The 19,953-nt window shown below is 42.8% G+C and overlaps 1 protein-coding gene across 1 annotated transcript in view; it reads right to left on the bottom strand.

Annotated features, from left to right (window-relative positions):
- Positions 1–19,953, bottom strand: part of LOC126419670 (uncharacterized) — a 96,406-nt gene that overhangs the window by 53,881 nt on the left and 22,572 nt on the right. Inside the window, exon 2 of the mRNA XM_050086857.1 lies at positions 11,341–11,526. Coding sequence (XP_049942814.1) covers positions 11,341–11,526 — 186 coding nt within the window. The remainder of the gene's footprint in view (positions 1–11,340; positions 11,527–19,953) is intronic.

Here is a 19,953-nt window from a genome sequence, read left to right as displayed (position 1 = left end):
CGAAGTCGGTGTTCCAAACCTTCCCAAAGGTGTTCTATGGGATTCAGGGCAGGACCCTGTGCAGGGCAGTCCACTACAGGGATGTTATTGTCGTATAACCACTCCACCACAGGCCGTGCATAATGAACAGGTGCTCGATCGTGTTGAAAGATACAATCGCCGTCTCTGAATTGCTTTTCAACATTGGGAAGCACGAAGGTGCCTAAAATACCAATGTAGGCCTGTGCTGTGATAGTGTCACGCAAAACAACAAGGGGTGCAAGCCCCTCTATGAAAAACAAGACCACAGCGTAATACCACCGCCTCCGAATTTTACTGTTGGCTACACACGCTGGTAGATGACGTCCACCGAGCATTCACCATACCCACAACCTGTCATCGGGTCGCCACATTGTGTACTATGATTTGTCACTCCACACAACGTTTTTACGCTGTTCAATCGTCCAATTATCTACGCTCGTTACACCAAGTGAGGCGTCGTTTGGCATTTACCGACATGATGTGTGGCTTATGACCAGCTGCTTGACCATGAAATCCAAGTTTTCTCACCTCCCGCATAACTGCCATAGTACTTGCAGTGGATCGTGATGCAGGTTGGAATTCCCGTATGACGGTCGGAATAGATGTCTGCCTATTACACATCACGACCTCTTAAACTGTCGGCGGTCTCTGCCAGTCAACAGAGGAAAATCAATGGAATGTAAACACAAGGTGTACCACGAGTCGATACACGGCTCAATGCCGTTTCCCGTTATTTTACACAACACATGGTACAATAATTGACGAGTTTTTGGAAGAACCTCAAGTTGTTTCTGCTTAGAAATATGAGCTTCGATTGAAAGTAAATACGTGGCCTCACTATTCTATTGAAGAAATATGCCGTCGTATGACGATGGTGGTATTCTCCCGTGTCACTGATCTTCGCTGAAACTCACATTCAGAATATGTGATAGCCTGATATTGTTTTGCGCGTTACAAAAGACCCCCATAATGCTTTTCCCACTTTATGACGTCAGAAAATTGGCAGACTCAACGTTGACGTTCGATTGCACCGTCCGAGTTCCGCCGGCTTCCCGGCTGCTTTACACCATGTGGTATGGAGTGTGGGGTACAGTGACGCAGTGTGGAATTCAGCGTGGAATCGTCCCTGTGTGGGGTGCGTCGCAATGAACAGAAGCCTGCTGCAGGTCGGGAAACTCTTCGCTGCAAGTTCCTGGGACATATTTCACAGACGACTTACTCGAAGTTTATCTACGCAACTGGATTATTTTGAATCTGATGTGTCTTAATTTTTTGAAAAATGAATAGTTTCGAATCGTTGAGCGTGCATTCTATTTTAATGTATCTGGCTACGCTTTGGAGAGTGTTAGAAGACATCAAAGTGTGTTATATATAACTGTTCATGTGTTGAGGATGACTTGTACTTGTTTACTTAATTTTAAGGACAGACATCAATTTTTTGCTCTGATATCACTTGAAATTCTCTTTGTCTCCAGAAACAGTAATACACCCGACTCACCACGAAGAAGCTATGAAAATTGGTCACAAATTGAGGTTTATACAGGTATCGGCAGAAAACGCAAAATTATAAACTTCAGCGTCCGACGGATGAATGTGTGGCTCTAAAACGCAGCTACCAAGGATAGTAAACAACGGGCAAGTCGATACGAGCGCATCAAATTTTTGCGGAATTTCATTCCGTGTAATATCTACATCTAGATTTATACTTCGCAAGCCACCCAACGGTGTGTGGCGGAGGGCACTTTACGTGCCACTGTCATTACCTCCCTTTTCTGTTCCAGTCGCGTACGGTTCGCGGGAAGAACGACTGTCTGAAAGCCTCCGTACGCGCTCGAATCTCTCTAATTTTACATTCGTGATCTCCTCGGGAGGTATAAGTAGGGGGAAGCAATATATTCGATACCTCATCCAGAAACGCACCCTCTCTAAACCTAGCGAGCAAGGTACACCGCGATGAAGAGCGTTCTGGTACGGATCCCACACTGATGAGCAATACTCAAGTGTAGGTCCAACGAGTGTTTTGTAAGCCACCTCCTTTGTTGATGGACTACATTTTCTAAGCACTCTCCCAATGAATCTCAACCTGGTACCCGCCTTCCCAACAGTTAATTTTATATGATCATTCCACTTCAAATCGTTCCGCACGCATACTCCCAGATATTTTACAGAAGTAACTGCTACCAGCGTTCGTTCCGCTATCATATAATCATACAATAAAGGATCCTTCTTTCTATGTATTTGCAATACATTACATTTGTCTATGTTAAGGGTAAGTTGCCACTCCCTGCACCAAATGCCTATCCGCTGCAGATCTTCCTGCATTTCGCTACAATTTTCTAACGCTACAACTTCTCTGTATACTACAGCATCATCCGCGAAAAGCCGCATGGAACTTCCGACACTATCTACTAGGTCATTTATATATATTGTGAAAATCAGGGGTCCTATAACACTCCCCTGTGGCACGCCAGAGGTTACTTTAACATCTGTAGACGTCTCTCCATTGAGAACAACAGGCTGTGTTCTGTTTGCTAAAAACTCTTCAATCCAGCCACACAGCTGGTCTGATATTCCGTAGGCTCTTACTCTGATTATCAGGCGACAGTGCGGAACTGTATCGAACGCCTTCGGGAAGTCAAGGAAAATAGCATCTACCTGGGAGCCCGTATCTAATATTTTCTGGGTCTCATGAACAAATAAAGCGCGTTGGGTCTCACACGATCGCTATTTCCGGAATCCATGTTGATTCCTACGGAGTAGATTCTGGGTTTCCAAAAACGACATGATACGCGAGCAAAAAACATGTTCTAAAATTCTACAGCAGATCGACGTCAGAGATATAGGTCTATAGTTTTGCGCATCTGCTCGACGGCCCTTCTTGAAGACTGGGACTACCTGTGCTCTTTTCCAATCATTTGAAACCTTCCGTTCCTCTAGAGACTTGCGGTACACGGCTGTTAGAAGGGTGGCAAGTTCTTTCGCGTACTCTGTGTAGAATCGAATTGGCATCCCGTCAGGTCCAGTGGACTTTCCTCTGTTGAGTGATTCCAGTCGCAGACTGGCGCGTGAACAGTGTATACGCAAATGTCACCATTTAGGAGAGGACGTGTAGCCGGGCTCAAAGAGGCCGCTTGGAGTAGCGGCGAGTAGCTCGAGATATGAACAGGAGCAATGCCAGTATCCAGCGACGTTGGCGGAATGGGTGAACCATGGCCGGTCACAGCGTCAAAAACGAACCCGTCCATATAGAGAGCCGTCAGGACGAGAGGATCAAGCAGAGTCGCACTCACAGCCTCGGATTCATCGGTATCATCGATCCGACAAGCAACTGGCGTTTGAGACAAGAAGGGCCATTAATAGGCGACTCATGAAAAGGCAGCTGAGTTCGTGGCTCCCCTTGCGCCGACTACCATTGGCTACGGTACTAAGAAGAAGGCCGTTTGCTGCGCTGTCGGGAACATCATTAGGCCTGTACTCTCATACACTGAAGTAGTCTTCAGTAAAGAGTCTCATTCCGAGATGAGCCACGATGACCGGCGAAGACTGCTTGGAGACACATCCGACAACAGAGGGACACCAACGTGACTGTCGCTCGTCAAAAGGCCCGACAACCCGGAGTGATGCTCTGGGCTGCCATTTCCTTCCATAGCAGCACCCCTTGGGTTGTCATCCGCGGCAGCCTTACAGCACAATGGTACGTGGAAGATATTGTACGCCCCGTTTTGTTGCCCTTCTTGGTAAGCCATCCTGGCCCTACATTTCGGCAAGATAGTTCCCGCCTGCGATAGTTTCTATTGACTTTCTTCGTACTTGCCAAACCCTACCTTCGCCAGTAAGGTCATCTGATCTCTCACAGTTAGAATGTGTGGAGTGCTATGGGCAGGGCCCTCCAACCATCTCGAGGTTTCGACGATCTAACGCCCTAAATGCACAGAACTGCTTGCAAAAGGGGCTTGGACTTAACCCGCCTTTGACTTGCTTAATTTGTGAAGCTTTTTTGCTTTAATCGATAATCCAGTTCTTCTGAAATTGTAATAATTTGTTTGTTTGTAAATGCACATAACAACTTCCAATTTGTAAAATTGATTAGTAGCCCTCGTTATTTTATCTTTTTGGGCTTGGAATGTATTAGTGTATTATGATTCCCATTTCCAGTTTCGTGCAGAACATTGCTTAGCCTGTAATTACTTTCAGCACTAATTTCATTTGCATCATTTTCAAAATGGTTCAAATGGCTCTGAGCACTATGGGACTTAATATCTGAGGTCATCAGTCCTCTAGAACTTAGAACTACTTAAACCTAACTAACCTAAGGACATCACACACATCAATGCATGAGGCAGGATTCGAACCTGCGACCGTAGCGGTCCCGCGGTTCCAGACTGTAGCGCCTAGAACCACTCGGCCACCCCGGCCGGCACATCATTTTCATGGCACGTTTTTATGTAATGTCTCTGCTCTCTTTGCGTTCCAGCAAAGTGGGCGATTAGCGCGGGTTGCTTGTGTAATTGTAAGCTACAAGGTCACCTTCCACAAGCCGACCTCGATTGGCGTGTTGAGTCAGCGGGCTTACGACAGAGAAACAGGCTATAATTCTTTTAAATGATTAACGTTTTTATTCTATCTGTCAATTTTAGAAAGTCTAAAGTAATGTGGTTGTGCCTCTCTTTTTTTAACCTCTGTTAAATTTACTAGAAAATTTTATTTGTAAATAATACAAAGTTTCCTTTGTTAACAGCTCTGGGAATAAAACATAATTGGTGAGACACTATTCTATCTGACCTGTTCCTCCTGCTCTCTGCTCCATGAATTATTAGCATTTCACTTTTGTTGTATGAAGGTGCCGTTAACCATACTTATTTTACGCTGGTGTGCTGAAATGAAAATCTTTTGCATATCTAAGAATGTAGTTTTCATACCAATTAGACATTTGTCGCACGCCGTCTTAGAGGTGTTGCAACTTTAACGGCCGCCATGAAAATATTGCCACAGGAGATCGAGTACTGCCTCAAAAAGTGGAATTCTTGGGTGATTTGACATTGTAATGCCTACAACATTTTTGGTCCTGTATTCCTCAGCTGAGCGTAATATTACGGTATATTGATAATTTTTACTTATGGACCGTCTGACAGCAACGGAATAAAACACAATTTTAGTGCCATACGCGTTTCTCCTTTATTTTCTGCAAGGCATCATCAGTGGCCTGGAATATATGCATATGTTAGCTATTTAATTTACATTTTTTGTCACTGTGCCCATAGGTTATAAACAGTTCTGGTGGTTGGTATTTCCTATTAAGTAGTAATATTTTGTACTGAACCTAAAGGTTGCGTGGACAATTTCTTACATATTACGCTCCTGTTGCATTTTTGGTGTTGTTCTTCTTCTTATGAATGCCAATTTTCGGTTTTTTTCCACATACCACAGCACTATGAACTGAACGCTGGTTTCAATGCAATGGTTTGGTTTCACAACCGCAAATTGGCATTCATAAGAAGAACAACAACACCAAAAATGCAACAGGAGCGCAATATGTTTGAAATTGTCCACGCAGCCTGTAAGTACAGTTCAAAACATTACTACTTAATAGGAAATACCAACCATCAGAACTGTTTACAACCTATACGCACAGTGACAAAAATGTAAATTACATAGCTAACATATGTACATATTGCAGGCCACTGATGATGCCTTGCAGAAAATAAAGGCGAAACGCGTATCGCACTACAATTGTGTTTTATTCAGTTGCTGTCAGACGGTCCATAAGTAAAAATTAACTATATATTGTAATGCCTACTTTTTTGTGACGAACGGTAATGTTTAGGCACTTGATCAGAAAGGCTATAGAAAGGAATTCTGGCATCTGTGTGCGTGTGCAATGTACACGCAGGTTCACAGCGTTCAGTGGCGCAGTGGATGGATGTCGGGAGGGGCACAGTGCAAGTAAGGAGCCAGAGAGGCGATTTACATTTTATTGGCGCAGCGGCGACGTGGGGACAGGACGGTCTTTGATGCCTCTACCTCAGGGCGTGAGTCCACTCACCAGGTACTGCGTGAAAGCTATCCAAAGTGGCTGCACATCGTATCACGTGAAGAGAGACGAGCTGTGGATTCTCACTTGCAACCAGTGCAACCGCTAATAGCGTCCTAAGCAAAGTCACTTTAGTGACTGTCGAGAAACTACAAGATCTTGGTCATATCACCTTCTTGTAGCGCTGGCAGTAGTGATACTTCCAAACGTTAGTAAAACTTCCAAAAAAGTTTACATCTCTGTTCTTGGCTCTGGAATATTGTGGAATACACTACTGGCCATTAAAATTGCTACACCAAGAAGAAATGCAGATGATAAACAGATATTCATTGAACAAATATATTATACTAGAACTGACATATGATTACAATTTCACGCAATTTGGGTGCATAGATCCTGAGAAGTCAGTACCGAGAACAACCACCTCTACCCGTAATAACGGCCTTCATACCCCTGGGCATTGAGTCAAACAGGGCTTGGATGGCGTGTACAGTTACAGCTGCCCATGCAGCTTCAACACGATACTACAGTTCATCAAGAGTAGTGACTGGCGTATTGTGACGAGCCAGTTGTTCGGCCCCCGTTGACCAGACGTTTTCAATTGGTGTGAGATCTGGGGAACGTGCTGACCAGGGCAGCAGTCGATCATTTTCTGTATCTAGAAAGGCCAGTGCAGGACCTGCAACATGCGGTCGTGCAGTATCGTACTGAAATGTAGGGTTTCGCAGGGATCGAATGAAGGGTAGAGCCACTGGTCGTAACACATCTGAAACGTAACGTCCACTGTTCAAAGTGCCGTCAATGCGAACAAGAGGTGACCGAGACATGTAATCAATGGCACCCCATACCATCACGCCGGGTGATACGCCATTATGTCGATGACGAATACACGCTTCCAATGTGCGTCCACCGAGATGTCGTCAAACACGGATGCGACCATCATGATGCTGTAAACAGAACGTGGATTCATCCGAAAAAATGACGTTTTGCCATTCGTGCACCCAGGTTCGTCGTTGAGTACACCATCCTAGGCGCTCCGGTCTGTGATGCACCGTCAAGGGTAACTGCAGCCATGGCCTCTGAGCTGACAGTCCATGCTGCTGCAAACGTCGTCGAACTGTTCGTGCAGATGGTTGTTGTCTTGCAAACGTCCCCATCTGTTGACTCAGGGATCGAGACGTGGCTGCACGATCCGTTACAGCCACGCGGATAAGATGCCTGCCATCTCGACTGCTAGTGATACGAGGCCGCTGGGATCCAGCACGGCGTTCCGTATTACCCTCCCGAACCCACCGATTCCATATTCTGCTAACATTCATTGGATCTCGATCAACGCGAGGAGGAATGTCGCGATAAGATAAACCGCAATCGCGATAGGCTACAATCCAACCTCTATCAAAGTCGGAAACGTGATTTCTCCTCCTTACACGAGGCATCAAAACAACGTTTCACTAGGCAACGCCGGTCAACTGCTGTTTGTGTATAAGAAATCGGTTGTAAACTTTCCTCATGTCAGCACGTTTTAGGTGTCGCCACCGGCGCCAAACTTGTCTGAATGCTCTGAAAAGCTAATCATTTGCAAATCACAGCATCTTCTTCCTGTCGGTTAAATTTCGAGTCTGTAGCACGTCATCTTCGTGGTGTAGCATTTTTAATGGCCAGTAGTGTACTTCCCTAAAGGAAATTCTTGCAATATTTACAGCTAACATGAGTACAAGTTTACGTGTATCGAGCTGTTTATTTCCGTGTACATTCCTTATTTCCTGCAAGGTAACAAGGAGGATGAGCATGATTATTAGGAAGTCATGATGAAGCTTTTGTTTACTGTACTTGTCTATAAATTGGCTCCGTTGTAGCCGGCCGCGCTGGCCGAGCGGTTCTAGGCGCTTCAGCAACGACAGACCCATTCACTACGTAGTGCTACTGAGAGACGTATAGTACAATAAGATCGAACTGTACTGATATACTTTCGCAGAACTCCCTTACATGCACCTTGTGTGTGAGGAAGTTCGTTGCAATGCTCTCGCTGCTGAAAGGCTGTACAGGGAACTATTTAGTAACAGGAATCCTCCGTCATGATGAATGTTTATTTTAGTAGGGATGTCCGCAACCATGTCAGTGCTGTGACCTTAGTCCCCTTCATTATTTCACATGGGGATATCTGAAGTCTCTTGTTTATGAGACGTCAGTGGATGCGGAGAAGAACTAATTACCAGACTTGTAGCTGCCAGTGATGTGGTTTGAAACAGAGTAGGGATATTTGTCAGTGCGCGTCAGGAACGTGTTCGCCGAAGTCATGCTTGCACTGAGATTAATGGCCGCCAGATTCAGAACGTTTTGTAAGGTAGAGTACAAATGGTACGTACATTGTATCGTTGATGGTATTTGCAGTTGACTTTGACTAACGTAAATAAAAAAGTACAAAGTAATATGACTTTATTCCTATAATATCACTAAGCTGGTTTCTCCGGCACCAGGTTCCCTACCTCAAATTGTTCAGTGGAGTATCTTCTATGTCTTCTTAACTTTTTTCACGCTCTTAAAGAAACAGCCTGTAGAGCTACCAGAAGAATTATAGTCTCATTTTACAGTTCTCGAAACTGCTCCCGTAAACGGAAATGTGCGTTTTCTGATGTCTTAATCTCAGTTTCCATTCTATTCTGCTCACTAAACGTCTTCTAATATTTTTGCGAATTTTTACAACATATTATCCCAGAAGGATACTCTTTTAAAAGTGAATTCATCTGCCGACAATGGGGGATCATAGCTGGGCACCTTTCTCACGACCGTGCGCTCATTTTCTCCACGTTAATTTGTAACATTGCTTTCCTTTTCTGAAAGAACTTATCATGAGCTGGAAATCCTCTTTGCCATCACCTATCAGAACAACGTCGTCCGCAAATGTGAGCCGATTTATTGTGTTCCTGCCCAGTGTAATATCAGAATTATAGTGGACTATGGCTGTGGTTTCAGAAGAAACCGATCAACTATTAATCTGCTTTTTACTTCAGTAACCGAGAAGGATTGGAAACATAACATTGATACTGACATGGTTTTCGTTGATTTCGAAATGTCTAGAAAGAGCTTCAGTTTCCACTGAAGTACTTTTGATACAGATGTGTTTAGAGGAAATATATTGCAGAGTAAAGATCAGTACAGGAATGTCAGAGAGTTTTTGAAGTCAGAGCTTGTCTTACAGAAAGAGATACATCATGTACAATACTTTTTTAAACGTGATTTTAGAAAAGAAAATTGTAGAATACAAGAAATTGAACCCATCTCGAATACGACTGGGCAGGGACACAATAAATCGGCTCATATATGAGGACGACGTTGTTCTGATAGGTGATGGCAAAGACGATTCCCAGCTCATGATAAGTTCTTTCAGAAATATTGCAAGGAAATCAGTGTTACAAATTAACGAGGAGAAAATAAGATCGTGGTCGTGAGAAAGGTACCCATCTATGATGCCCCACTGTCCGTAGATGAAATCACTTTTAAAAGAGCATCTTTCTGGGATAATATGTTGTACAAATTCGCAAAAAATGCGAGAAGACTTTTTAGCGAGCGGAATGGAATGGAAACTGAGTTTAAGATATAGGAAAATGCATATTTCGGTTTCGGGACGCGTTGTGCAATAGAGCCGTTTCGACAACTGTAAAATGAGACTATACTCGAGTGTTATTCTTCTGGTAGCTATGCAGGCTCTTTCCGTAAGGCCGTGTAAAAAGTGAAGAAGGCATGGAAGATACTCCACTGAACAATTTGAGGTAGGGAACCTGGTGCCGGAGAAGCCAGCTTAGTGATATTATAGGAATAAAATCATATTACTTTGTACTTTTTTATTTACATTATTTACAGTCAATCGCAAATACCATCAACGACACAATGTACGTACCATTTGTACTCTACCTTACAAAATGTGCTGAAAATGACGGCCATTAACCTCAATGCAAGCATGACTTCGGCGAACAAGTTCCTGACGCACACTGACAAATATCCCTGGAGTGTTTCAAAGCACATCAAAAGCAGTTACATATCCGGTAATTAGTTCTTCTCCGCATCCACTGACGTCTAATAAACAAGTGATTTTAGAAATCCCCATAGGAAATAATGAAGGGAACAAAGGTCACAGCACTGAGATGGATGCGAACATGCACGTGGAAATGTGACGGATGATTCCTGTTAGGAAAAGTTTCCTGGACAGCCTTTCAGCAGCGAGAGCAAGAGCATTGCAACGTACTTCTCCACACAGAAGGTGCATGTCAGTGAGTTCTGCGAAATTATACCAGTACTTCTCCACCTTATTTTACCGCACGTCTCTGAATAACATTGAGTAGTGAATGGGTCAGTCGTTGACTCATAGCACATTTGTCGTGGGACAATGTAAATATGATACAACAGAGCTACCTTATGGACAAGTAGAGTAACAAAAGGTTCATCATGACTTCCTAATAATCAGGCTCATCCTTCTTGTTTCCTCGAACGATGTAAATAATGTACACCGAAATAAACAGCACAGTACACGTAAACTTGTACACATGTTAGTTGTAAATAAGCTGGAAAACTGTAACGCTAGAGAAAGCTGTAGATAAGTGTACTCTCATATCTCCTTAAGCTGGCTTCTCCGACCCCAGGTTTCGCACCTTAAATAGTACAGTGCAGCATTTTCTATGATTGTTACAATTTTGTACGCTCTTATGGAAACATCCTTTATATGCGTCTGAAACATTTACACTAAGAAAAAGAGATGAAGAAGAACCACAAACCCTTCAGAGAAAGATATTAAAGAAAATATTCGTGTCAAAGGTGACACACAGTCATCAGAGAGGGTATTAAACAACCAAGAACTACAGACCCGTACTCAGAAGCTCATATTGGCTGAAGTATGAAGGAAAGGAGACTGATGTAGGCAGGGCACCTAATTACAGTGGACGAGGACAGACTAACACGAGCAGCATTATGAATATCTGTGGACAGAAGAAAGGGCCGACGAAGGCCACGGACAAGATGGAATTATGATGTCAACAGGGATATGGAGATGTTGGGCCTGAGAGCAGGATAATGGTGCACGAAACCCAGGAACAGAAATGACTGGTCTCCCAGGTCAAAGGGATAATTAAGGAAAAGAGGAAGTATAGTAGCTTAAAATGAAAACTGATAAGGTATTGTGCGGGGCTGTGTGCAGGTTGAAAACATAGTGATGTAGAATTCGGAAATTAGTGTTGTGTGCTGTGCGGTGGACGGCAGGGTTGAGTCGCGATACGGCTGTGGCGCCGGGTACGTACCGCCAGTAGAGACAGCGAAGTTAGTGCTCTGGAGTGCATGGCTGCGACTGCTGGAGGCGGCGGGTTGGCTTCGGCTTTTGTACGGCGCCGCCCCCAGTGTGCTAGTCCTATGGGGGCGGAAGCAGCCGCCCCCGCCTGATTACGTAACGCTTTCACTGGTAACGAGCCGCGAGCAGAGGGTTCCGCCTGTGATAAACGCTGTCTCGTTTACTTTCTCTGTCTCCGTTATAGCAATCCGTGCGTTAGCGCGAGCCATTCTGATAAGGCTTTGCTGCTCGCTGAAAATCAGTACCGCCGATGTCGTACAGAGGCCGTGAATCCACACAGACATTGCTCAATTTCATTTACGTCTGTCATACTGAAGTGTCAGTCTGTGAGGGTACAAGCAGGCAGCCACGCTCTTCTTATAATAATTTATTACAACGATCGCTCAATATATATATATATATATATATATATATATATATATATATATATATATATATATATAGTTTCGGCAAATATCTGCCTTCTTCAGGTGTACGTAAAGCATATTCTATTTTTCTATAACGCGCATTACCAACGGGGGGGGGAGTGGAGTTGCTTTATACGCATCTTAAAGAAATTATTTAAAATACCAAATTACTTAGTTCTTCTTCAGCTACATTAACAACATAATCTTTGAAAAAGATACTGATGTTTAAGTAATATTCAGAACCTGAAAATAGCTTTTAACACACTCTTAGCAGTAACAAGACACTTAATAATGTATACTAACGACTTTATGAAAAGAACAAAAATAATTTCAGAAATGCAAATTTCGTACATTGTTTTTGAATTTTGCTCTCAACATAATTTTTAAGGAGATATTGATGTGTAAGTAAGGGTTAGACCTTGGAAATATTCAATGCGACATTCACTGGGGAAAGTGGTATCCTCTACAGGGAGTTTAAATTTTGGGTTAAGTTTAACTGAAATATTTAAAACATTTATGGAATATGGTAGAAGAAATCATTTAAAAAATATTTTTTTTTCAAAATATAAAGTAACTGATTACATAATAATATTTTCGAAAGATGGGCGTAAAGAATCCTCCATCCTGCTTGGTATTGCTAGGGTTAAACAACAAAAAGCTTCATACAGATAAATAAATATAGTTAAGCACTTTGAACATCATAGACATTTAACAGTTGAATGAATGTACATCATATAGTCACGTGAGAAACACTGTTTTTTGCGATGCAATGATATGATTTACATTCATTCAAATTTCGGAATAGACAGAGCCTTAATTGCAACATTCGCTTCTTACGTAATTGATGACTGCTTTCGGATTATCTCAGCCAATTTTCAAATCATCCAGAGAGAAAAAACAGTATTTTCCGAACGATTACAGAAACCGTGTCAAGATCTTAGATATACGTCGGGCAAAGTCAAGGTTAACCATGAATAGTGACAGAACAAACATACACGTCAATTTTAAACTTGAACAGTGACGGAATTAACATACATGTTTATTCTGTCTCTGTTCATGTTTAAACTCGACTTTGTGGCTGGTATACGTAACGTCTTGACATGTCTATATGCTATTTCGTAAAATATTGCTTTCTCTCTCTGGATGGTTTGATAATGGGTTCATGTAACACAAAAGTAGTCACCAGTTAAATATAAAAGTGATTAATGTAACTTTGGCTGTGTCTATATCGAACTGGTCAACACAAGTTGCTGTTCTGCAAATAATCTGCATATCCTTACAGACATTAAATGATCATGATGTTCAAATCACGTTACTTCATTTCTTTATGTGTATGAATCAGTTTGTGAATCAAACACACCCGAAGATGGCGAATATTTGCCGAAACCGATAATGTGAATATTTTTTTAAAAATATTTGAGTAATCGTCGACGTAACAAATTATTATACAGGCATTACAAAGGTCGCACATTTCCAGTTGGCAACACGTCAATTTAAAAAAAAAAATAGACGCTTCTTCCCTTCAGTCCGTCAAATTCTTATCACCTGTTTTTAAGTTTGCAAGACTCGATGAGAAATCGTAATTCCCATAGGTAATGGAAGCGTTAGCATCAGTTATTGAGCTTCCCGTACCCAGTGGACTCACGAAAGCGCACTTCACTCTGATGGTACCGTAATTATTGTATAAACAAACTTGATGCTGTTCAGGTCGTAGAAACAGCATATTGCAAGACCAGTGGTGTACACAAAGATGTGATATACTGAAATCAGTACGGATTTTTCATTATTTACTTGTTTCTGCATTTATCACATCCTTTGCTTCGATGTTTAAAAAGGGCAATATTTTATACAGTGTTCTATAAGACGTGTTTGTAAAGTTTACATCAAGTAAGCTGTTTCATTATTTGAACCAATTTACAGCTCACGACACTTTTAAACACTTGAAATATTGTTGAAGTACTAGGAAATGACGAAAACAACCAACCAAGAACTAAAAATCAAACCTGATACCAAAAAAAGAACTACCCTATGAATATAAAAGTAAGTAAGATAAAGCTAGCCTACAGTTCCTTGACACCACTTATTTGGTTGCATACGTATACCGAAAAAGACTTCAGGTCCGCCCACGCGACGGCAGGAGCCTACTCCCGCTGCTAGTAGCAGAGAGTACACCTGTTGTTAGCACAAACCATGTCTGCTGCCACTGTTTTCTTCCAGAACAACATAATGAGAACAACCAAATGGAAATAACTGAGCCAGTTACCTGTTGGAAAAGAATACACTCATTCAGTTTTAGTTTACTTACCGGTTGAATTATTCATTCATGCTTTTGAGTGAAACCAGTCTGTGGGAGAAACTGAACGAAAACACTCGACGCAGTCTGGCGCATTCAGTTCTGCGCGGAAACATTTGATCGTCTGGCAAATGTACGATCATTATCTTGTCTGTAATCTGTTATCGCCTGTTGTCATTGTTAATGCCGTTTTGGTATCTGATTTTTATGGAATGCCGATAAGTTGCTTTTAGTTCATTTTTTTCATTCATGTTTATGACAAGCGTTTTCTTAATAGTGAACTATGATTATTGATTAGAATGGTGGAAAGGACAGTGGTGTGGGAATAGAAGAAATCAAATGAGTGGATGGAAAGTGGTCCTCAACATAAAATCAATGCAATCTACAATATCTACAAGGATTATTCATATTACGAAGCAATATTAATTAAAGAAATTAAAAGAAAGTCAACGAATGATGATAAATATTTCTCGCAAACAATTACTTCTGGTAGTGACAGTATACGCTTAGATAGCAAGTGACAAGCCGCAAAACAGTTAAATAGAATTGAATCTTACATGCTTTCTGTTCACGTCACCTCAGCATTTACGTAAACAGAACCAGAATGGGTACAAACCAGCGTGAAGAGAGAGACAGGGGTTCAATAAATTTAAATAAGAAAGCAAGTGTTTCTTTATTTAGACACAAATTTATAATCTAGAAACAATTATTAACCTTTTAAAACCAGCCAAAAATTCCAAACAAAAACTCGTATTTAATGCCAAAAGTACGAAAAATTTATATTTAAGTAAATAATTAAATTTTTAAATACTTCAGTTTCAGATATACGATCACCCCTCCTTGAAAAAAGTTAGTTTATTTGGTTCTAAACAACGCGACAACTCTAGTCATGGTTCGTGCATAGCTGAAAGGGATGAAAAAACATGTGAATAAAATCACTCAAATCTGAAGACTGAGTCAGTCATTGATGCAACTGCCGCAACTGTCATAGACTTGTGCTAGTCGGTTGTTTCACATTAAGTGAAACCACTCAATTTCGGAGAATACAGGAAAACATTAATATAAACTACTATTTGGAAAAAGCGGAACACCAAGACCGAGAGATATGATGACAGTGAAATTTATTCCAGCTATTAGGAACACGACACTACACAAATGATTGGCATTGCAGATCCGTATATGCTCTGTGACTGTGCAAATTCAGTATGGAGTAGGGCCTTAGCATGCTGCAATGAGAACCGTTAGGCATCGTGGATGGAATCAAAGAACTGAATATGCTGCTGGGAAATACTCTGCCACTCGGTCTGTTTGGGCGTCCACCCAGGCCCGGGAAGCAGAGGTGCCTGTCATTCTTCAAAGAAAGCTTGCACATTCCTCTCCACTTGCTGCGGGGCTTTATCCTGCAGAAATATGGCATGTAGAACGGCTCGCAGGACGGGCAGTGCCTCAGGCTGTAAAACCTGGTGTAGCGTAGTTGTTCAGATTGCTCTCGAAATGAAAGAGACGAGATTGAGTGTTATAGGCAATGGCGCCCAAAGGCGTTGGTGGGTTCTGGTCGATGGAAGGCGACGCAATGCAATGCGTGCCACTAATTCCGCCTGCAGAAAATGGCGTCGAACCGTCGACACAGACATGGTCACACCCGTTGCAGTGCTCCAACAGCGCGCGAACACCGTGGATGAAGCTGTTCTTTCCTTACGGAGGAGCGGGAAAAATAGCCTTCATCTCGCTCTGTGGCGTCCAGCCGGCGCTGTGTACGGCCCTTTTCTCTCTATTGCTTCCACATACGCCTCACGGTTGAAGCACCGTGCGCAGCACGAGCCGGTATGGCACGGAACGACGGACCCGCATCCCGGAGACCAACTATTTGGCCCCGTTCGAACTCTCCGAACATGCCGATAGTCCCACCCTGTGATGTCGTCCAGACAAAGTGGCACTTGGTTCACTTTTCCACTTCGTTATTACGTCTCCGCATCGACTGGGCGTTGCGTGACGCTGACCTGTTCAGTCACACAAAAGAGGGCGCCGCTGGGGCTACCCACAAGCCATCTGTCTGCCATTTAAATCACTTATTATGGTTCCGCTGTTATATAAGTACTTTAGTCGTGGCGTGTTTCAGACCATTGCTTCTGAATGTTTCACGTTTTCCAAACAGCAGTGTAGCCGACATGGCTGAATGAAAGAACAATCGACTGGCGAGTCGCTTATTAAAATCTGCCAGTTGTCCAATCACTACAATTAGAGCGTGCTTCTGTAGCAAATTATGACTTTAAATGTCGCACTTTCTACATTACACGTACAGCATTATCTCAGCAAGTAAATTCAGCACAATTCCTTAAAAACACTAAATTTTAAACCACCGTCTAGCATTTATGTAAACATTAAGCAACATCCCTTACGCTGTCTGTGGCAGCGGACTACGCATCTCCTAGATGTTCAGTCTTATTTTGGTGACGCAGCCAAAGGCGACATTTTACTGCTAACCGTTGAGTCTTTCGGTGTTGCAGTAGCTAGCGCTTTACCATTTCTCCTGTCAGTCGCGTTGCACACAATTCCACTCTCACTGACATTTATACTGTGAGTGTTACGTTCTTGAAGCGAACTGTGTGGAATTCCTGCCACCTATAGTTGTATTCAGTTTCTAGGAGGTGACATGTACTTCGCTATTCACAACTACATCCAACTCCAGGTCTTTAACCTTTAATTATAGTTGGTATTATAGCACACTCTCTAACACTGGGACACAACACTAGAGAAATAACCATTCCATATTCCCATAGCCCTTCCATTCCCCTTTTGATCCTGAACGCTTAGTTTCCGAGTAAACCACGCCTTTAGTGGGTGAAGCATGAAGTAGCTTCAGACTTCCTCAAATGTTTGGGAAAACTTTGTTGCAATGTCGACCCTTATCAGATGAGTTGTAGTCGCTTTTCCAGACATCTAATCACCAGTTCCTTCGCTCAACTGTATTGCGAATTCAGCTTGTAATTACGAACTGGATATCGTTAGAAACACTGCACTAATACCTGAATAAATAAATGCAACAACAAACCCGAAACAGACTTTGTGATAGGGATACAGATGTACTGCCAGAAGTTGTTTACCATCTATCGCAAAGGTGCAACCATACCATAATGACTCGTTGGCCTCAACTGTTCTACTGCTTTATTCTTGTGATCGGCCAGTGTTTTAATGCGACGAGGCACGTAAAACCATGTTTCAATATGTAACTTCAAGCCTTTGTGGAGCTGCAGACGGGCTTGAGACAAATTTTAAATAAACCGAATCGCCAGCTGAGGTTGAAATGTTCCTGCATCAACCATAGGAGCAATAAAGAGAAGAAAATCATCAGTTGGATTGGAGACGACGACACAGAAAATGGACTAAAAAGTTGCGGTAGGGGTATCACAACTTTTTAGGGAAAATAGACTAGCTATATACACCGTCCTGTGTAATTTAATGTGCCCACCGCTAGTGTTCCAAGTCAAAGTACACTAACCACTCAAAAAGCGTACGTAGCAGCAGTAGCAATGGAGGGTACATAAAGCGTGTGTAAGTGGGTGGAGGGGGAAAGGGGGGGGGGGGGGTGACGGAGGACGCGGAAACCGGTGCAACCGTTGTCGTAGACCAGAAACGGAGAGATTTATGTGACGTCCAGAAGGGTATGATGATTGGCTTTCGGGCTAAAGGTGGCAGGATTTTCGAAGTGCGCCGCCGTGATTAAAGCATGACAAAGCGTCACTATCCAAAACCGTTTCTGAGACAACTGTGGTGCACCACGGGCCATAGATGAGCAGGGGTGAACAACGCGTGCGGATATGTATGTTGGTGAATAGACGTGCTACTGTTGGGCAACTGACCTCCCTGATGAATCAAGAGGATACCAAGAGTGTCTCTTCATAGATCATTTAGCAAACATTGCTACTTCTGGGCCTTCGCAGAAGGCATCCGTTCTGATAACTGTTCATGGGCGCCGAAGGCTAAAATTTGCACGTAAATACCGAAACTGGACGTCCAGTGAGTTGCGACAGGAGGTCTTTTTAGATGAATCACGTTTTACGCTCCATCGGACACAAAAGTATCAAAGGAACAGCGTGAAACACTCTTGGGGAGGCTCCAGGCAAAAGGAGGAGAGCTAGGGTCTGGGGAATTTTTTCGAGGCATTCTCTGTGTTACCTCGACATTCTGGAACGCACAGCCGGCCGCGGTGGTCTCGCGGTTCTAGGCGCGCAGTCCGGAACCGTGCAACTGCTACGGTCGCAGGTTCGAATCCTGCCTCGGGCATGGATGTGTGTGATGTCCTTAGGTTAGTTAGGTTTAAGTAGTTCTAAGTTCTAGGGGACTGATGACCACAACAGTTGAGTCCCATAGTGCTCAGAGCCATTTGAGCCATTTTTTTTTGGAACGCACATCAGATCAATACAACCACGCATCTATCTCGGGACTAAGTTCCCCTCCCCCCCCCCCCCCTCCCTTGTCTTTCCTCGGCACGATGGCATTTACTAGAAGGACAGTGAACGCAATGTATCACATAGGTCGCAGCATACGTGCGTAGCTGGAAGAGCACGAGGGTGATTTTATTGTATTCCTCTCGTCACAAAACTCGCCGAATTCCAACCCAGTCGAGAATCTGTGTGGCACCATCATCTGGTTATTCGCGCCTTGGATGATCAATCGAAACAAGTAGCGCACTGGGAGTCGGCATGGCTCCGTATCACTGTCGGCTCCTTCTAGAACTTCACTGACTCACTTTCTGCATGTCCCGCAGCATTCCGCGCTGCAAAAGGAGGTGATTCGGCTTTTGATAGGTGGCAGGACAGTGTAGCTCAAGTACCGTTACCTTACAAGCTGCTCCACACAAATTATCCTCCAGGAGCAGGAGTGACAACTAGCAAAACTTTAAAATTACTGACGAAACACAAAAGAGAGTATTATCATACATTGCAGATATCAAAAATTGATGTGTTTCAGAGCTAGCGAAAATATGAGACAAAATAACGCTAAGCTGTAACGAACAATGCTACTGACAAATTTAATTGAATTTACAAACCAAGAAGTGACGTCACAGCAGCCATACCGTAAAGTCACTGGCTGAAGCTGGCGGATAGCGCCACAAATTCCTCTTGATCAGTCGGAGAACCGCCAGCCTCTCGAAACCTTATGTCTCTAGCAGTTATACTTTTTCTCGACTAGACGATCCCATGACGAAAGGCACCGCTGTTCGTTGCATTTTCTCAATCTCTATCTCTTTTGCCAGATCAACCTAGTAAGAGTCTAACAGTGATGACCAATACTTAAGAAACGGTCGAAGATATTATTTGAGAGTTCTTTCATTGTTTGATGAAATATGTTTCCATAGTATTGTTAAAATAAACTACATGTTGATCTAAGCATTTCCTACAATTTTTATTACTATGTCATTTCACTTTACGTCACTCGTATGGTTTACGGTACTTACTATTTCTAGTAATTTGTCTCTAATAGTGTGATCGAACAATAATATATTTCTTGTTCTGCTTATACGAAATATGCGACATTTTTAACGCCTCCTGTTGTACGCCAGTTTAGTATATATAGCTGACCGCTCCATTGCTTTATCCTTGCGACAACCACGTTCAGGGGTTTTCGTTACAAATGGGGGGTCTCCTATCATCTCTAGTTCATTCTCGGTTCACACTAGTTTGTTATTGTGTCTGATCTCCTTCATTATTCTCCCGGTTACTGTTTGTTTACTACTTACCTTTTTATAAGGTTGGATTCTGGGACTACGAACGCTGCGGGTGTCTCCGTCTGCTGATATACGCGACGTTACTATAAGTACTTTTCAAGTGCGTTTATATTTATTGGCTATCCTTAATTAATTTTT

Source organism: Schistocerca serialis, chromosome 9 (genome assembly GCF_023864345.2).
Source record: "Schistocerca serialis cubense isolate TAMUIC-IGC-003099 chromosome 9, iqSchSeri2.2, whole genome shotgun sequence".
Classification (NCBI taxonomy): Eukaryota; Metazoa; Arthropoda; class Insecta; order Orthoptera; family Acrididae; genus Schistocerca; species Schistocerca serialis.
The sequence above is the reverse complement of the archived record's forward strand: the minus strand, read 5'-3'. Positions and strand labels throughout refer to the sequence as shown.